Here is a 19,671-nt window from a genome sequence, read left to right as displayed (position 1 = left end):
CAGAACCTAGCTCTGAATGATATAATCCCACCCACTGTGGCCGAGTCATAGAAACCCAATGGGACTGCGTAAACTGCTCCAGAATGGATCCGAGCCTGTAAATCTTTACAGACAGCCTCATCTGTCTCCTGCTGATGGGGTTAAACCACCAACCTGGCACTTAGCAGCCCAGCACTGAACTCACTATGCCACCAGAGCTCTTTGAGTGATACAATAAAAACTAAAAATCCGGGGGAGAAGGAAGAGGGATGGGACTGAAGGGTGTGTGAGATGAGGTGACAGGGTAAGATTCAACATCCTGAGGACATTGAATGTCAAGCTCAGAAGTTCAAACTTGGTCTTAAAAGCCAACATCCTCCCAAAGTATAAGGCAGAGAATACTGATCCCACAAGATATTGTATAAGAAAAAGGAACGGCCCAAAAGCCTTAAAAAATCCCAGAAACTATATACCAACTTCTTAGGCATATATAATGTGTTTTACACTGTTAATGACTCTGAAGAGTCCTGCAGTTTAAAAAAAAAAAAAAAAAACTTTAATTTTTAAAAAAGTAACTCTTATTTCCAAAACTCCTTTGGGCATGAAACACTTTTATCATGTAGCTTCTGAGGAATGGGATTTAGGAGATGCTGCTGGAAGGTACAAGGCAACCTTTGTGGGTTTTGATCAGGAGAGAACTGGTTAGGCTCTGCTTTGGGAGGGCAATCTCTGAACAGGATCGGACCAGGGGAGATTAGGGGCAGGAGGGGAATGAGCAGGCCCTCAGAACAGTTTCAGCAAGACAGCAAATTGTAATGAGAATCCAAACACAAGGTTTCAAATGTTTCCATGTTTCCTTTCCATTTTGTTTCAAGCTGCATTGTTGTCTTAAAATTGGAAAATCAGTGTTGCTATAATAAATCATAGCACAAGGATTTTACTCAGGCATAAAATCTGAATGAGAAATGCAATCTGTGCAGCCTTCCATCTTCAAAAGGAGCATTTAGCCCAACAGGGTGTTGGAACACAATAGCCATCTGTTTCTGCAAAACACCAGTATTGAAGGCTTTCAAATCAAATCACCCAGATTCAGACTCCAGGGCCACACTGGAGTTAGGGCTCTGTGACCCTAGGCAAGAGGCTCCTATGCTCAGTGCCTCAGCTGTCTTGGACAGTAGGTAGGGATAATAATGCTTCCTCATTGGACAGTTTCAAAGACAAGAGGAGTGACATGGATACAGTCTTAGCATAGTGCTTGGCATGTATGAACACAAAGCTAAGGTCATTGTCCTTCTGTGTTTGTCAGGATGTTGTTGTTGTTGTTAAGTGCCTTCCAGTTGTTCAGACTCATAGTGACCCTGTATAGGGTTTCCAAGGAGTGGATAGTAGGTTTGAACCTTGTGGCTATCAATCCATTGCATAGTCTATAGCCCCACACCAGGATAGACTAAGATAAAACCAAAAATACAACTCCCTGCTGTTGAGTTGATTCCACCTCGTAAGGACCCTGTAGAAATGTCTCACTGGGTTTCTGAGGCTGGAAATCTCTCAGGAAGTAGACGGCCACAGTTTTCACCCTAGATTATTGTTGCTGTGATGTTGGAAGCTATACCCCCAGTATTTTAAATCCCAGCAAGATCACCTATGGTAGACAAGTTTCAGGGCAACTTCCAGACTGAGACAGACTAAGAAAGAGAGACAAACCACTACTGAATGGCCAGCCACTGAAAACCTTATAAAGATCAGCAGAACATTGCCAGATACAGTGCCAGAAGATGAGCCCCTCAGACTGGAAGGCATTCAGAATATGACTGGGGAAGAGCTGCCTGCTCAAAGTAAAGTCAACCTTACCTCACATGGATGGAGGTAAGCTTTCCAGATCTTCATTTGCTTATGAGACACAACTCGAAATGAGAAGAAACAGCTGCAAACATCCATTAATAACCACAGTGTGGAATGCACAAAATGTGAATATATGAAAATTGGAAGTTTTCAAAAATGAAATGGAATGCATAAAGATAGGTATTCTAGGCATTAGTGAGCTGTAATGGACTGGTAGTGACCATTTGGAATCAGACAATCATATGATTTACTATGCCAGGAATGTGTCACATTCATCATCAAAAAGAACATTTCAAGACCTCTCTTGAAGTACAGTGCTGTTTATGATAAGATAATATCCATATACCTACAAGGAAAACCAGTTAATACCACTATTATTCAAATTTATGAACCAACCACTAAAGCCAGTGATGGTGAAGAAACTACCAACTTCTTCAGTCTGAAATTGATCAAGCATGCAATCAAGATGCATTGAGGATTACTGGTAACTGGACTGCAAACATTGTAAGCAAAAGAGGAAGGATCTGTAATTGGAAAATATGGCATTGATGAGGAAATGATGCTGGAGATGACTTACTCATTGCAAATACCTTTTAAAACAACATAAAAGACAACTATATTCATGGACCTCACCAGATTGAATACATAGAAAACAAATTGACTATACATGTGGGAAGAGGCTATAGAGAAAGTCATTATCATCAGCCAAATCTAGACCAGAGGAGACTGTGGAACAAACCATCAATTGCTCATATGAAAGTTCAAGCTAAACTGAAGAAAATTAAAACAACTCCACAAGAGCCAAAATGACCTTGAGTATGGTGGTGGTGGTAGTGTGCCGTGGCCCACCTGAATTTAAAGACCATCTCAAGAACAGATTTGATGCACTAGACACTAATGACTGAAGACCAGAAGAGTTGTAGATGACATCAAGAACATCATATATGAAGAAAGCAAAAAGTCATTAAAAAGACAGGAAAAAAGAAAATACCTAAGTGGATGTCAGAAGAAACTCTGAAACTTGCTCTTAAGTGTAGAGAAGCTAAAGGAACTGGAAGAAATGAAATAAAAGAGCTGAACAGAAACTTTTTCAAAGGGCAGCTCGAAAACAAAGTCAAATATTATAATGTGCAAAAATCTGGAGTTAGGTAGTCAAAAGGGAAGAACACGCTCAGCATTTCTGAAGCTGAAAGAACTGAAGAAAATGTTCAAACCTCAACTGGCAGGATTCTATGGGCAAAATACTGAATGATGTTGGAAACTTAAAAAGAAGATGGAAGGAGTACACAGAGTCACTGTACCAAAAAGAGCTGGTCAGTCTTCTGTCATTTCAAGAGGTACCATTAATCAAAAACCGATGGTACTGAAGGAAGAAAGTCCAAGCAGCACTTAAGGCATTGGTGAAAAACAAGTCTCCAGGAATTGATGGAATACAAGTTGAAATATGTCAATAAACTAATGCAGCCCTAGAGGTGCTCACTCATCTATGTCAAGGAATCTGGAAGACAGCTACCTGGCCAATCAATTGGAAAAGATCCATATTTGCGCTCACTCCCGAAAAAGGTGACCCAACAGAATGCAGAAATCATTGAACAACATTATTAACATCACTTACAAGTAAAATTTTGCTGAAGATAATTCAAAAACGATCGCAGCAGTACATCGACTGGGAGCTGCCAGAAATTCAAGCAGGAATCAGAAGGGAACGTGAAACTAGGGATATCATTGCTGATGTTAGATGGATCTTGGCTAAAAACAAAGAATACCTGAAAGATGTATGTAAAGGCATTTGACTGTGTGGATCATGACAAGCTATGGATAACATTGAGAAGAATGGTTATTGATTATCCCAGAACACTTAATTGTGCTCATCAAGAACACAGCAAGTGGGGACTGGGAGTGAGGGGAAAAAATTGAGTAGAGGTAAATACTGTTAACTGGGGGTCTATGGAGTGGATTGCAACCATTTAGTGACACAAAGTGTACAGTTTGTTGAATGTGGGACTGATTATATGTTCTGTAAATCTTCACTCAATTTACTATTTAAAAAAAAAAAAAAAAGAACCTGTACATAGACCAAGAGGCAGTTTTTAGAAGAGAACAAGGGGATACTGACTGAATGGTTTAAAATCAAGAAAGGTTGTATTCTTTCACCATACTTATCCAATCTGTATGCTGAGCAAACAATCTGAGAAACTGGATTATATGTAGAAGCACATAGCATCGGGATCAAAGTAAGACTCATTAACAACCAAAGAGGACTTGAAATACATGCTGATGAAGATCAAAGACCACAGCCTTCAGTGTGGATTGCACCTAAATACAAAGAAAACAAAACCCCTCACCACTGGACCAATAAATAACATCATGATAAAGGGGGGGATATTGAAGTTGTCAAGATTTCAGTTTGCTTGAATGCAGAATCGGTGCACATGGAAACAACAATCATGAAATCAAACGACACATTGCTCTAAGCACATCTGCACAAGACCTCTTTAAGTGTTCAAGAGCAAAGATGTCAGTTTGAGGACTAAAGGGCACCTGACGGAGCCATGGGATTTCAGTCGCCTCATATGCATGTGAAAGTTAGACAAGGAATAAGGAAAACCATAGGAGAATCGATGCATTTCAATTATGGTGATGTTGAAGACTATTGAAAGTTCATGGATTGCTGGAAGAAAAAACAAATCTGTCTTGAAAGAAGTACAGCCAGAAAGCTCCTTAGAAGCCAGGATGGCCAGACTTCATCTCTCATACCTTGCACATGTGATCAGGAGGGACCATCATACTTGGAAAAGTGGAGGGTCAGCGAAAAAGAGGACGACCCCCCCGCAAGGTAGATTGATACAGTGGCAGCAACAACGGATTCAAGTGTAACAACAATTGTGAGGATGATACAGGATACAACAGTGTTTCATTCTATTGTGCATAGGGCCCTGAGTCAGAACCAACTCCACAACAATACAGAGCCTCTCAGTCGCTACAGCTAGATACAACAAAGATCTCTTTCTCTTTCTCACAACGCCCTGCTGTGAAAACAGGAGATTCTCCAGAGCAGCCATCTCTCAGGAGACACTTCAGTGATCTGAGCTGCAACATGAGACCACCTCAGAGCTTCGTCCCAGAAAGATCAAATGTCACTTTCATCCATAGTCCATTGACCAGAATTCATTATGTGACTCCCTACCTAATTGTAAACCAAAAAACACTGTAATAGAGTTGATCCCAAACCATAGTGACCCAAAGTAGGGTTTCTGAGACTGTACATTTTATCAAAGCAGACAGCCTCATCTTTCTCCCTCAAAGCAACTGCTGGGTTCAAAAGGTTGACTTTGTGGTAAGCAGCCCAGTGCCAAACCCACAGTGCCACCAGACCAGGGATCTCTTTGTAAAGGGGCTGAAAACAGGGGTGAGCAGATGGAATTTGGCATGAGCCCCAGCCTCTGCCACTCCTTCCAATCCCTTTGGCTACCCCACTTAACCCTCCTTGGCCTCAGTTTCCTTATCTGTAAATCAGGACTATCACTTCTTGTCCTAATAGAGACACAGGAGATAATATATGTGAAAATGCTAAACTAAACGGTAAGTTACTGCGGAGTTGGAGGAGGACTGTTCATCACAGGGTTTTCAGGGATTGGTACTTCAGGAGTCAATGGCCAGGCCGTTCTTCCAAGGTGCCTTTGGGTGGACTCAAAGCTCTAATCTTTCAGTTAGTAGTCCAGCACGTTAACTGTACCACCCAGGGTCTCAAGTTCAATGCTATTGTTGTTGTTGTCTTCAAGTCAGTTCTGACTTATAGTGACCCTGTATAGGATTTCCAAGGGCCAACTAGTGGGTTTGAACTGCTGACCTTGTGGTTAGCAGTCTTATACTTATCCAACAATGCCACACCAGGCCCAAGTTAAATGTTAGAGGTGGGTATATGCTTAGACTTTTGCTGTGACTCTTTGGCTCATAGAGAAAATCTACACCTTCGACCTTCCTCGCATATGCCTTGTCTATGCTACGCCCACAGCCCCATCTTGGCTGTAGGCTCCTCACTCCTTCCTGTTGTTTGTGCTGAGGTCACCAGTAGCCCTTAGGGACCAGTATTTGGAAGTGCACATGAGGTAGCACATCCAAACATGGGACATGGGAATGCTGAAGTGCTGTGAGGATGACAAGGAGGCCCCCATGCCTTTCTTCTGGACAGCCAAGTCTCAGGGATTCAGAATCACAGGATAGATGGCCCCTTAGGTCCCTAACTGCTAACCAAAAGGTCAGTGGTTCAAACCTACTAGCCAATCCACATGAGAAAAAAATGCCACGCTCTGCTTCCATATAATGATATAAAGCCTCAGCCATCCTACAGGGCAGTTTACTGTGCTCCACAGGGTCTCTAAGAGTCAGAAGCGATTTGACAACCGTGGGTCTGATTTGGTTTGGTTTGGGTAGGTCCCTAAGACACATGAAAGCTGGGCTGTATACGTCTGATAGTTCCCAGTACCAGCGGAGGCCTTGAATATGTGGACTACCTAGCCTGATGGTGTGGTTTGGCTACAAATACTTGATACAAGTCCAAGGGACAACACCAGGGCTAGAGTGGCAGGAAGAGACAACAGCCCTGCCTCACTTTGATGCCCTTGGATACTTGCATGCTCTTCTGGGCAGGCCCTATGGAGACTGAGACAAGAGCAAGGGTATCCAGGATGGAGAAGGAATAGTAAATTGTGCCATTAGGAATGGTTGATGCCAACCCAGAAGAGAGAAGGCACAGAGGGCACAATGGTTTCCAAACTTCAGAGGGGCTGTCTTGGAACTGAGGGAAGAACTTCAGCCTACAGGGTCCCAGTGGGCAGAGCCAGGACAGTGGGGCAAGTTCCAGAAATACAAAATTCAGCTTAGGATAAGGCAGACCTTGCTCTTTTATTATTATTGTTGTTGTTGTTATTTGTATGTTTAATTACCCTTCATTTATAATGAGACGAATCCAACTTGGATGGTATATGTATAATGATTTTAATATACTACTAGATTTGGTTTGAGATTGTTGAATTTTTGCATTTTATTTTGGAACATACACAATTCGGCCATTTCTACATGTCCGGTGCAGGAGCATTCATTACCTTCTTGAGCTGTGTAATCATTCTTACTCTCCTTTTCCAAACTGCCCATTAACATAAACTCACTGTCCCAGTAGCTTCCTAGTTAATCTTTAGAGCTCTGTTGTCAATAGTCTCGGGGGTCATCCAGCCTCAATGGCTCCAGACAGTCTGGATTCCATGAGGATTTGAAATTCTGTTCTCCATCCCTCTTTTTTTTTCAGGATTCTTCTATAGAATCTTTGATCAACACAGAATATTCACATTTAATTAAGTCTGACCCATCCAGAAACTAAAGAAGTAGTATAGTAGTGCAGGTTTCATCCCCAGAGGTATGCAAAGAAAGATTGGATGATCCCTCAGTGGGAAGGGAAGTGAGAGAAGACACTTAGGTCTTTCCAAGTCCAAAAGTTGTATGATTTCATGAACTAGAAAAATGTGACCTCGTAATAATTTTTTCCCCTCTGTTTATATTCACTGTCGCTGGATATGTGTGGGATGAATTGAGAACCACAGCTTTATGTTTGTTATGAAATTGAAGCATCATGGTTGTTGCTGGTAACCCTGTCATTGGTGCGTGCAGAGGAGAAAGCATTGTCAGGACAGGAAGGAAACTGGCCCCCCACAAAGGCCACCAGCTGCAGAATCCAGCACATTATCCCCGGGCTGCTGCTACCCAGGGATTCCTACACACAACCATCAGCCAGGCAGCATCCCAATTTGAAGCAGTCTTTGCAACATTGCACTTTTGTGGCTCCCAATACACTTGCTTCCCTGAATGACAACAGGAAAATGAAATGACTGTATTGTTCTCACATGCATTACTGGAGGGCGTGTGTGTATGTACAGCTTTGTAGGCTTTTGTCTCAACATGCTCTTGCTTAACACCCAGAACAACCCTCAAAGCAGGTGACGCCAGCATTTCTCAGAGGAGGACCTCTGGCTCAGAATAATCGAGAGACAGACCTAGGGCCAGAACCATCTGGCCAAGGGCCATCCCTGACACCACGCACCACTTGCTCCCATACTACCTTTTAGCCAAAGGTAAACTGCAAAACTGGAGAAGTCACTGGGATCAGAAAAGCCACAAATGAGGTTTACCCAATCAGCAACCTCTTCCTCCTTGGTGAGCTGGGACTCCAAAGAGAAGCATGAACAACAGAAAGGGTCCTGGTCCAGGAGTTGGGACACCCAGGTTCAACTACCCATTCCTCTGGTGTCTTGCTGTGTGACCTTAGGCAAGTTACAGCCTGATTCTGGGCTCAGTGTTCTCTTCTGTAAAATGGGTGACTGGGGGTGATGGCTTTACTAAACGCCGAGGGTTGTTAGGCAGATCTAAGGAAATTGAAAGCCATAAATTGAGTGCATGTAGTGTACACAGACATACCATGGTTTATTGCTCTCCCCAGACATTGCATTTCTTTGCAGCTCTGCACCAAATAAGTCTATTGGCACCATTTTTCCAACATCATGAGTTCATTTCATGTCATTTTGGTCATTCTCAGAGCATCATGCAATTACTCACTTCACAGACTATAGAATGTATAAACGTCACTTCTATATGCACTGGGAAGCCACAAACTTAGTGCAACGCACTTGGTTGTAATGTTGGCTGTATTGCAGTCATCTAGGACAGAAATGTCTCCAAGGTGTGTCCGGAATAGCTCTGTCCTCACGATTTCTGGTTTAAAGCATGTTCACATCTAGTGCTGTCACCCCTGGACTTGGATTTGACACCGGACCAGGCACACACTGAATTCTCAGCAGACCTAACAGAGGTGATGTGACAGACAGCATCTGTAGAGCCAGGCCAGGACTGAGCAGGGGTCAGGGTTGGGAGGTCCAAAGGCGGAGCCTGGAAGATGGCGGCCCAACCAAGGACCAGACCTTCTAGAAGCTCCACTCACTTCTGGGGCCCCAGATCTCACCCCTAGTCCCAGGGTAAAGAGCCCCTTTGGTCCCAAAGGCAAGCAAGTGGCATGATGGGGTGGTGGTGCTGCTCTTCCACAGACATCCCATGGCCAGGATCCAGTTGAGCTTTGTCAGGGCCTCCCATCCATTTCCACATTGTGGTGTGTGTGGGAAGCAAGACTAGGGCAACACCAGGGTGACTACGGAGACCCATTATGGTGGAGGTGTCTGGTCCCAGGGAATGCAGCCCTGCTGATTTTCACCTGAGTAGGGTGAGCATGTGGGTTCCCAGCATCCCAGTCCTGCTATGTGGGTGGGTGGGGGGTACAAGCCATCCTGAGGCAGCAGCAGAGCCTAGTGGGCGTGGGATCTGACACCGCCGCCACAGAATCCCTCCTTCTCCCTGTTCCCAGTTCTCCTCTCTCTTCTCCCCACTCCTGGGTCAGAATACCCAATAAGCAATGTAAGCATGGGCTTACTTGTGCTGATTTACCTGGAGTAAACAATTTCACATGGGTTTCACAAAGATGTGGTGAACAGCATGTAAAACACTTCACTGCAGATTAGAAAGTCAGCACAAGTAAGCCCATGTTTATGTTGCTTACTGGGCAATCTGTCCCTGTCAGGGATTACAAATATGAAGAGGCTTTGATTCTATAGGAAGGTGCTGTGGGGTTGGGAGAGAGACAGGTGCCAACCAGATGTAGACGTATAATCTTTGATGTTGTTTGAAAAATGTGAGGAAGTGTTTAGTACAGATCAGTAAGCACAAGTAAACCTGTGCTTGCTTTGCTTATTAGGTCATCCAGCACTACACCTGAGCAGCAAGCAGTCCCCTCTCCCTGGCTCCAGCGGTGGCCTTGCTCTCCTTTGAAAGTGGCTGCCTTTGGCCTTCACTTCCCTCAGCTGGCTGGCATTTCCCACCACAGGCGTGGCTCCCCCTGAAGGGAATTCTCACCCAGCTGCTAAAACACTAGAATTGTCTCCAGCTCTGAAGTACAATTTGGTGCCTTCCTCACTCAAGTCTAATGTTTTCAATCATTGCTCAGTGTCTCCCCAGTTCTTATACCAACATAAGAAACAACAGTTGTCACACTGACTTGGAAAATGTTCTTAGAGTTAAGTGTTCTTCAAAGCATTTGTTTGACTCTAGAATGAGGACTGGAGACTCAGTGCCACGCAGGCGGCGTACTGGGCTGGCCAACCTGGAGTGGGGATGGTCGGTGACCTGACCCACTCAGAAAGTGTTGCCTCACACAAAGGCAGGCCCGGTGTGGCCAAGATGCTCATGTAACGAAACAAGCCAGAGATCTCGATTCCTATATGAAATCTCCTATAGTTTAAATGTTGTGTGCCTTTGAGTTGATTCTGACTTGTAGCCAACCCGTGTGACAGAGTAGAAGTACCCCATAGGGTTTTTTTCTAGGCTATAATCTTTAAAGGATCACATTGCCAGGGAGCCACTGGGTGGGTTCAAACCTCCAATTTTTCAGTTTGCAGTTGAGCACTTAACTGTGTGCCATCAGGGCTCCATATATTTCAGATGTTGTTGTTGTTGTGAAGTGCCTTCGAGTCAGTTCCGACCCAAAGCGACCCTGTGTAGAGTTTCCAAGGAGCGGCTGATGAGCTTGGACCGCCAACCTTGCAGTTCAAACTGACTTCGCAGTTCAGCGCATTAACTCACAGTGCCACACCAGGACTCCAATATTTCAGATACTGGCTCTGAATTCCAAATATTGTAAATACTGTGTGTCTGTTGCCGTTCAGTGGACTCATATTATTGGTACCCCACATGTGTCAGAGTAGAGTAGAGCGGGACTCCATAAGAGTGTCGATAGCTGATTTTTTCAGAAGGATCGCCAGGTCTTTCTTCCAAGGTGCCTCTATATAGACCAGGTAAAACACATCTGTAGGCCACACCCCACCCAAGGGTTGCCAGTTTCTGCTCTGTGCTATAGAGGGGGAGGTGAGATCCCCGATCCTGGTACCCCGACACCTCCAGTGTTCTCTGTGTATAGTTCATCTTACTTTTCCCTGGTCACTGGGGTTATCACTCTCTTTGGGGAAGTGTGAGTTTGGGCACTGTTCTCTCATGACTGGCACATTCACACCATTGAAACCTCTCTCTGCATAATGTTGCAGCCCTCCTCTATAGACCCTGATGCTGACACCCACCTGCAAGCTCCCAGCAGTCCCGACAGTACCTATGAGCACTTCCTGGGAGGACAGGAAGACCCCAGCAATTCAGAAGGCCTATGTCCCCGAAATGCCTAAACCCTGTGGTCTACCATATTTGACAGTTAACATAAATGTAGACCCAGGCTACAGGGATAGCCAACTTGTTCTTCAGGAAAGAGGATGGCCCCAGCTCTCTCCAACTTTCTGTCACTTTAAGCAAATCTCATCTCTGCGCTGAGCCTGTTTTCTCACCTGTAATGTGGGTATAATATTCCTGGCTCCTACACCAGACTGCCAAGGTCAAAATCAAAGAGAAATGATAGCTTGCAAAGCAAAGGCTGCCATGGTCTATAAACATGAGGACCTGGGAAGGTCGGTCCTTAACCTTCCAGGACAGCCCCTAGCCCAGCTTTGCCCCTTAGACAGTCACAGCATTCCCTGCTAGGTTCCAAGGTCAAATTCAGGAGGTCTCTCTGGACAGGACTTGACGGCCCAGTGGTCCAGTGCCAGGGCTCCTTGCCTTTGTCACAGCTCCTCACCTGCTTTACATCTGCTCCTCCCACCCTGCTTCCTGAGCACATCCCAGGTGCCCGGGCCTCTGAACCTTTGCCCCTGCTGTTCCTCCCACTAGAGCATACCCTTGCCTCTGGTTACCTACCAGAACTGCCATGTCCTCAGTTCTGTTCCTTGCCCGCAGCTTTGTTTGCTCTCCTGGAGTTGGTGGTTTGAACGCATTGTCTGCCCTGTTCTCTGTTTGCACTCCTGGAGTTGGTGGTTTGAACCCTTTGTCTGCCCTGTTCTCTGCCCACCTTACGTTGGAGTCATGTGCATGGATGCCTGCATTCGGCTGTGGTCTCTCACTACGTGCTCTGAGAGAGCAGGACCACCCCTCACAATCTCCCGGGCCTCCAGCAGGTGTCCACGAGGGTGTGGCCAGAAGGTGCGGATGGCTCTGGCAGCTGCCCCAGGGGACCCTGCATGTGTGAGGGCACACAGCCCCAGCAGATTGGCCAGTGTGACTGGTGTGGGTAGCAGCCATCATGTCGGTGGCCATGAATGGTAAGTCCTGGTAACTGTCAACTGGGTCACCTTTGGGATGACTGCTGTCCTTTGCTGGGCCTCAGTTTCCCCATCTGTACAAAGTGGAATCAGCCTAGTGTGTAGTGGGAGATGGTTGTTATCACTAAGGACACTCCTGGCATTCATTGCTTCAGGTCCAGGGAATCAGAATGCTCTGCACAGCACAGGACAGTCCCTCACAGCAAAGAATTGCACCCCCAAGAAAAAATACCCAAAGTGCCTCGGGAAGAACTCCATTGGGTGATCTCACAGGTTCCTTCCTGACGGGCGATTCTGAAAAAAAAAAAAAAATCACTGAAACTTGTAATGAAACGTTCTAAACGGAAATTCTTACCTTGAAATGACAGCTTCTGGCTTTGCTGCCTCAGATGTGGAGCTGCTGCTGTTAAGATAAGCACTCAAGCCCAAGGGATCTGGAAGATTCCTCCAGCTCCAGTGCTCTGTGACTCTCTGCAGTTGGAGATAACAGGCATGGTTTTCTGCACTAGGAGGGGCTTTCTGTCCTGACGCCTGCTCGACACACTGGTTACCTCCTTTGGTTCCTTTACTGGCCCTGGAAGGCTGACAACAAGGAAATCGTTGCTCAGAAAGGGTGAGAGATGTGCTCAAAGTCACACAGTGATAGGCTTGAGATCTGAACCCAGTACCCATTCCCCTTTCCTGAGCTGCCTCCCAAAGAGGCAGTGTCTGCTCACTTGCCTCCTTTGCAGAAAACGAGAGTATCCAGACAATGAAATGCAGCCCAAAATGATCAGATCACTATCTCTTCCCCTCTCCCTCCTTCCTCTCCCGTCCCTGTCCCACCCCTCCCCCACTCCGCTGCTTGCCTTTCCCCTCTCCCCTGCAGACCTCACCACTGGGAATCTGCAGTAACACACTTTCCCTTAGTGAGGTGTGGACAGCCATCTGTGAGAAGCAATGCTGGCCCCTCATTACATTCTAGCCACGCTGGGCTCCCCGGTGTCTCTAGAACTTGCCCCCAAAGGCTTTGCCATTACAAGACCTTCCCACATGCTCTGCCCTCAGCTGGGAATGCTCTCCCTCTGGGTTCTCACAGGGTGGGGTCTCGTCCTTCAGGTCTCAGCCTAAATGTCACCACTTCCAGGTGACGCTGCTCCTGTCTTAGCTACACTGGTGTGTTGTGTCCCACATCTGTGCGCTCCACTCATTCTCTCAAAACTGACTCGGTATTCATCATGTGCCCTAAGGTACCTAGGATAGAGCTATTGTTAGTTCTGATGAGGACAGATTGAGTTCATCTTAAATGAATGAATGGAGGGCAAACACAGTTAGGACTTGTAGGACCAATATAACTATTCTTCTGTTATTTGAACTCAGATTCAGTCCGTAAATTGGGCTTACTTCACAAATGGGAAACTGAAGCCTGGAGCAGGTTGGGGACTTTCCCAAGGTCATCCATCAAATCTATAGCAGAACCAAGGCCTCTGACCTTTCAGACCTCAGAGCCTCACCTGGTGCCTGGACCCCCTCCCTGCCTGTTCGATTGTATGACTTGACAAAATAGTATGCTTTCTAGGACCTCTGTCAATGAGAATAATGGCACTGTGCAGAGGGACCCTCAGGCCAGCTGCTCTCCTTTAGACGATACACAGATGGGGGTGGCTTTCCTGGGCAGCTTCTCCTCCGGCCATCACAACCATCCTGGCCTCTGTGCTGGGCACAGTCCTGTCAGCAGAGAAGCAGCATTTTCTCAGCTTGTAGCACCAAAGCACAACCTTCACAGAGCTCTGGAGGCCTTAGGGAGTACACTTCCCGTATTCCTCCCACAAACATGGCACTCACCTTTCCAAGAGCACACTTATGCCCACTGCTTCAGGAGACTGATGTGGAGTTTGTGAGGAGCAGTGCAGGCTGGAGGAAGGGAGGAAGAAGCACTGGTTTGGGAGTCAGACAGGCCTAGGTTTGAATCTCAGCTCTGATCCTTCTTACTGTTTGGAAATTTGGGGCATCAAGAAGCTGCCTCCGTTCCTCATGTTGCTTGATAGTTATTGATTAAATGAATGGATGATTACTTAATGACCTGCCAGGTGAGCAACAGGAAGAGAGAGAGCAAGCTGAAAGTTCTTGTAGACCAGTCATCCAGAGCAAGAGAACCAGGTAGAGCAGTTCTACAGGGAGACACACGCCTGAAATTACGGCCCACCCTGCCCTGAAATCCCAGCTCGGATGCTGCAAGGGTCAGTGCCCTGTGCTTGCTGGGCCACACTGAGAGCAGGCCACTTGCAATAGCCATTCAGCTGCCCGTTTAACAGCCCTCAATGACCCCACAAGTGGAGGTCCTGTAAAGTGCTTAGAAATCTGGCCTCACTTGAAGTCAGTGGGTACCTTCCAGAGAAGCAGAGGGTACTGCTGGTGGCTTTGCCACTTCCAATCCCACTGTCCACAGTAGTTCTGTGTCCCCAACAGAAATTAGTCCAGGAACGCTGGGCTGGGCTCTCCGCATGTGTCTTTGGTGCCCTCTAGAGGTTTTTTGGTGCGTGGTAATAATGCCGAGCAAGCATTTGTGACTTGGCCCCGCCTCAGTGGCATTGAGTGGTTGTGACTTCTTAGACCTCAGACCTGGGGGAACTCAAATCCCACACAGGAACTGGACTATCAAACAAGACCCCTGTGTTTGCATTAGGATTCAATAGAGGAGTCTGGATTATTTACAGATTCCCCATATCACAGACCCCTGAGTACATGAACCTCTCCAGGACTTCAGTGCTCCTAAAATAGCCCCAGCCCCTGCCCATCTGATCTGTGTCCAGTATACACAGAGTTGGGCCTCATGAAGGGCAGTATCAGTGACCAAAGAATACGTATGCTTTATTTCTGTAGTGAGACCAGGGGTCTGGGGCAGCGGAGAGGAGGGGGAGAAGCAGCTCTGTGGACCACAGTGGCTCCTCTGTGGCTTGCTGCCCTCTCATCTCTGCAGTTAAGGCTGTGCTTACATGTATTGAGATTGATGGGAGGACTGAAGAGTCAGGTGTATGAATTAGGAGGTCAGGGCAGATGGGGATGAGGGAGCTACTGACAAGATAAAAGGTAACAATAACCTAGCTGAACTCGGAGCTACGGAAGCAGGAAGACCAAGCCTGCAGCAGCTCTATGAAAATACCTGATGGGGGGGTGCTGTCGTTAGTCGGTGCTGTCGTGTCATTTTCGACACATGTGGCAAAGTAGAACTATTCCATCAACTTTTCTTAGCTGTCATCTTTCCAGAAGCAGATTACCAGATCTTTTTCCCACACACCTACTGGGTAGGTTCAAATTGCTAACCTTTCAGTTTGCAGTTGAGCACTTAACAATCACGTCACCAAGCCTTCTTAACGGAGTCTTAGTCAGCCTTAGTGGACTCCAGGTGTGGCGCTGTAGAATCAGCCCTGGACTGCGAACTGCAAGCTCAGCAGTTCAAACCTACCAGCTGCTCCTTGGAAACCCTATACAGGGTCACTATGAGTCGGAACCGACTCAGTGGCACTTAACAACTGTCAACCTTATGGAGCATACGACACACCATGGATGACAGGTATGAAGAAAACCAAGGCGGTCTGGAGCATGGGAACAGGCACTCCTACTCAGCTCTACCTGGAATAGTGAACTCCTTACTAGGTCTGTGGGTTATTGTGAATTCGAGCAGGAGGACTGGAGCCAATGTGTGGGAAAAGGCCCACAATGCTGCATCACTTCTCTGCAGCTCACCCAGCCTGAGGAAGCGAATAGGCACACCATAGAGAGAACTGGGTCTTGATCTAAGAAGACCCATAGGGAAGAAGACCCATAGGTGGACGGACCCAAGATGGTTCTGTTTCAGTGAAGGAACTATAAAACCGTCTAGCCTAAGGTGGGAGTTCTGGTATGCCGCTGCGGGATTATGCGCTGGACCGCAAGGTCAATTTGAGCCGCAAGATGGGCGGTTCTGACCCACTAGCCACTCCTCGGAAACCCTAAACAGGGTCGCTTTGAGTTGGAGCCAACTTGACAACACTTAACAACAACAAGCCTAGGGTGAGGGAGCTTTCTAGCAATGGAGATATACAACGGGTCTTCAAAAAGTTTGTGGGGAAAAATGGCATTAAAAGATCATGGAATTTTTCTACAAATTTTTTGAAGACCTTTCATGTAAACCAGGCAATCATTGTCAGATTCCCATAAAAGGAGTTTTCATTACATTGAACAATAGTGTGTGACAGACCTTCTGAAGGCCACTTTATGCTGAGAATCTAAGATTCCATCATGAATCACTGCCTTTCACTGTGGAACACCAGACACAATCATCATTAATGAGCTTGCTGTTCAATCCATGATGGTAATGGGTCTGCACTCCTGCTTTCTGATATCTGCTGAGTTGTCAGACATTGGAGAAAGCCAGCTTCCGCCACTCACTCTCTGGTGACCTTGGGCCAAGTCCTTCAATTAAATAAAGAGACAATCTCAGAAGGCCATCTCCCTTAGTAAAAGCCAGGTCAGTTCCAGGGTAGATGGCAGTGGAAGGGAAATCTCTAGATCTAGCCACTATAACTTCCGTTCCTAGAGATCAGCTTCCTCTGGGATGACTCTCGCTAGTACTGCCACCACCACAGAGGCCTTAGGGGACCCTGCACTCCCCTTAAGCCTCAGTGGCCTTGGAGCCACAGAGGAGAAAAGTTTTCCTGAGCTGAGACTTTTTCTCATCAAGCCTGAAAGGGATGCATCTGGACAGTGTGTGCCATCTCCTAGTTCTTCCCACTTCCATGTGAGGAGCATCATCTTTACCCACCTCACAGGAGTCCAGGCCATGACTTGATTCAAAGGACAAGACTAGAGGCAGGACCAGAAGAAATAGGGTGTTCATCGCAGCCTTCGTAAGGCCTGCCATCCACACCTCAGAGCCTGTCAGAGTGCTCCCTCTGCCTAGTGGTTGACCCTGGAGATGCCCAGCCCTTACCCTCAGGGCCATGACTTTACCCTGGGCTTTAGCATATAACCTCCCAAACACAGTTCTCTGACGATACACACTCAGTGACATCTTTAACTTTACTTAGTAAATGTATAGTTGGTTGCATATAGCACTATGGACCGATTTTGTGTCTATTGTGTTCTTGTTGATATTAAATGCTGTTGAGTCAGTTCTGACTCATAACAATCCTGTATAGGGTTTTCAAGGAGCAACTGGTGGGTTTGAACTGCAGACCTTTTGGCTAGCAGTCCAGTGCTTATTCTGCAGTGCCACACCAGGACTCCATGTCTATTGTAGGATAGAGAAAATGAATAAATATTTTGGTGTTGTTGGAAACCAGGGGTCTCACTGTGGGAGAAAGGAAGTACAAATATAGAATGGGGGGACAAGTAAGAACCCTGTGGTGTTTATCTATATCTGTATCTATCTCTGCACACGTGGGGTCAACATGAATTGGAATCAACTCCATAGAAACTAACAGCAATAAATCTCTCTGTAAATAGTTGATGGGTAGATAAAAGAACTAGAACTAGTAACACCGTTGCTAGTTACACCACACAGATAATACGTGTATCTGTGCCCAGATCTTGGTTTCCACTAAAAAGAACCAAGAGGACTTAGAAGAATGTCTCATTCCAAGTTGGGACAAGACAAGAGCAAGAAGAGCCTGGAACATCTTGTCCTAGGAAGTAAAAAGGTGCCCCCCAAAATTTTGGGGGCATGCTGAAAAACACAAAACACACAAAAGGCAGCTTGAGGAGTATTCCACTGGTTAAACATGGGGAAAAGTGTGCATCAAAATGAGTAATAATAATGAATGGTAAGATGGTGAATCAAAAAGAAACCCACATTTGCCTAAATCAGAAAATCAGAGATGGGCAAGTTATTGTGGACAGTGGAATGGCAAGTCCTTCAAAGGAATGACAGAGTTACACCAGTTACCAGCCACCAAAGTAATAAGTGGTTCAAGTAAGAAGCATCAATGGCTGCTGAGAACATGTGCCTAACAGGGGAACAGGATATTCACACAATCACAAAGTGTGTCCCACAGATCCATTCATTACAAAGGGGGAAATGGAGAAATCTGGCAACCAACACCTTAACCAAGTGGTCAGAGGTGACTTCAGCAACAAAGGGACAAAGTGCCACCATGAGCAAGGAGGCCAGACCAGCACTGCTGCTATAGGGTCCTGCTGAGAAGGTATAGCCTGAACCTAATCAGACGCAAACCTTCAGACAAGCCCAAATTGAGGGACAGGCTACCGAATAACTGTGAGAAAGACAAAAGTAGACTGAGTAATTGAGTTTCAAAGAGATATGGCTGGCAAGTCAGTGCAATGCACCGTCCTGGATTTTGGAGGGGAAAAACATTTTTTGGCTTTAAAGGACATTATTAGGCCATTTTGTGACATTTGACAATGGATAGGACATTAGTTAATAACGTTAAACTTTAAACTTTAAAAATTTAGTAATCTGTGTTAAACTTTAAAAATTTAGTAATTGTATATGCTTATGTAAGAGGAGCTCCTTGTTCTTAGGAAATAACTGGCTGAGCTATTTAGGAGTGAGGGTCAGGAAGTCTGCACCATACTCTCAGCTGGTTCCAAGAAAATATGTCTGTATACATATACGTATCTTTCCATTCCCTGGTGTCTTTGTCTCTTCTTGCTACTATCTGGCTGATTCTCAGACCTCCCCAGTTCAGAGTCCTGAATGAGAGAACATGAAGGGGCAAGATTCTCTCCAACATTCCTCTTTGGCAGAGCCCTTTGCACTAGGACAAATCTCTGCCCAGCTTCTGGATGGACTGCGTAGGGCCAGGTGCCCACTCCCTGTCCAATCAGCTCTAGCCCAGAATGGGTCATGTGGTATATAACATGGCTGCCTCCACTGGGTGCAGTGGGCAAGAGGGTCTCCCATTAGAAGAGCTTGGCAGGCCTCATGCTTGGCTAAGCCCGGAGAGTCTGTGTCTAGGGTATCCTGTTCTAAGTTTCAGCTTCATTCTTGCCCTCACTCTTTACAGACGCCTGCTCTGGGCAGTAGGGGCACAAATGTGACCCAAAGCCATACCCTCTGGAGCTCTCACTGAAGTTGGAGAGATAATAATGACACAGAAAACAGGAATACAGAGCTGAAGTGAGATTCACAAAAGGTCATCAACACTACTTGAGGCCTGAACCCCACACCATGGGGACACAGAGGCAGGGGATAAAGGGCCTGCTGGGTGGGTGCACAGACTGTGGTTCATTGGAAGGAAAAGAACCTTCCCACAGATAGGGACCCTGCTGCTGGAAGCGTGCCCAGCGCCATCCCTGGGATTTCTTTTTGCTCTGTGCACAGCCGGACCCAGCCGGCCGAGACATCTCCATCCGCCCTCTCCTGGAACACTGTGAGAACACCCACATGACCATCTGGCTCGGGATCGTCTATGCCTACAAGGGGCTTCTCATGGTAGGTGCAAAGCCAGAAGCAATGATGGTTGGGCAGGGGAGAGGGCATTTCTCTGTCAGGGCTCTTTCCCCAGGGGTCCATCAACATAAGAATAAACAGCATTCCCATGACTAAGCACTTATCCTGTGACAGACGGGATGCCTGTCACATGTCTTCTCAACTCCCATAACTGTAAGCAACAGACGTGTGTATAACTTGTGTTAGATC

At 46.3% G+C, this 19,671-nt stretch overlaps 1 protein-coding gene across 1 annotated transcript in view; it reads left to right on the top strand.

Annotated features, from left to right (window-relative positions):
• Window positions 1-19,671, top strand: part of GABBR2 (gamma-aminobutyric acid (GABA) B receptor, 2) — a 474,372-nt gene that overhangs the window by 438,623 nt on the left and 16,078 nt on the right. The window contains exon 14 of the mRNA XM_006863147.1: window positions 19,354-19,464. Coding sequence (XP_006863209.1) covers window positions 19,354-19,464 — 111 coding nt within the window. The remainder of the gene's footprint in view (window positions 1-19,353; window positions 19,465-19,671) is intronic.

The sequence above is a fragment of the Chrysochloris asiatica genome, unplaced genomic scaffold, assembly GCF_000296735.1.
Source record: "Chrysochloris asiatica unplaced genomic scaffold, ChrAsi1.0 scaffold00053, whole genome shotgun sequence".
NCBI classification, from domain to species: Eukaryota; Metazoa; Chordata; class Mammalia; order Afrosoricida; family Chrysochloridae; genus Chrysochloris; species Chrysochloris asiatica.
This window is presented reverse-complemented; position numbering and strand designations above follow the sequence as displayed.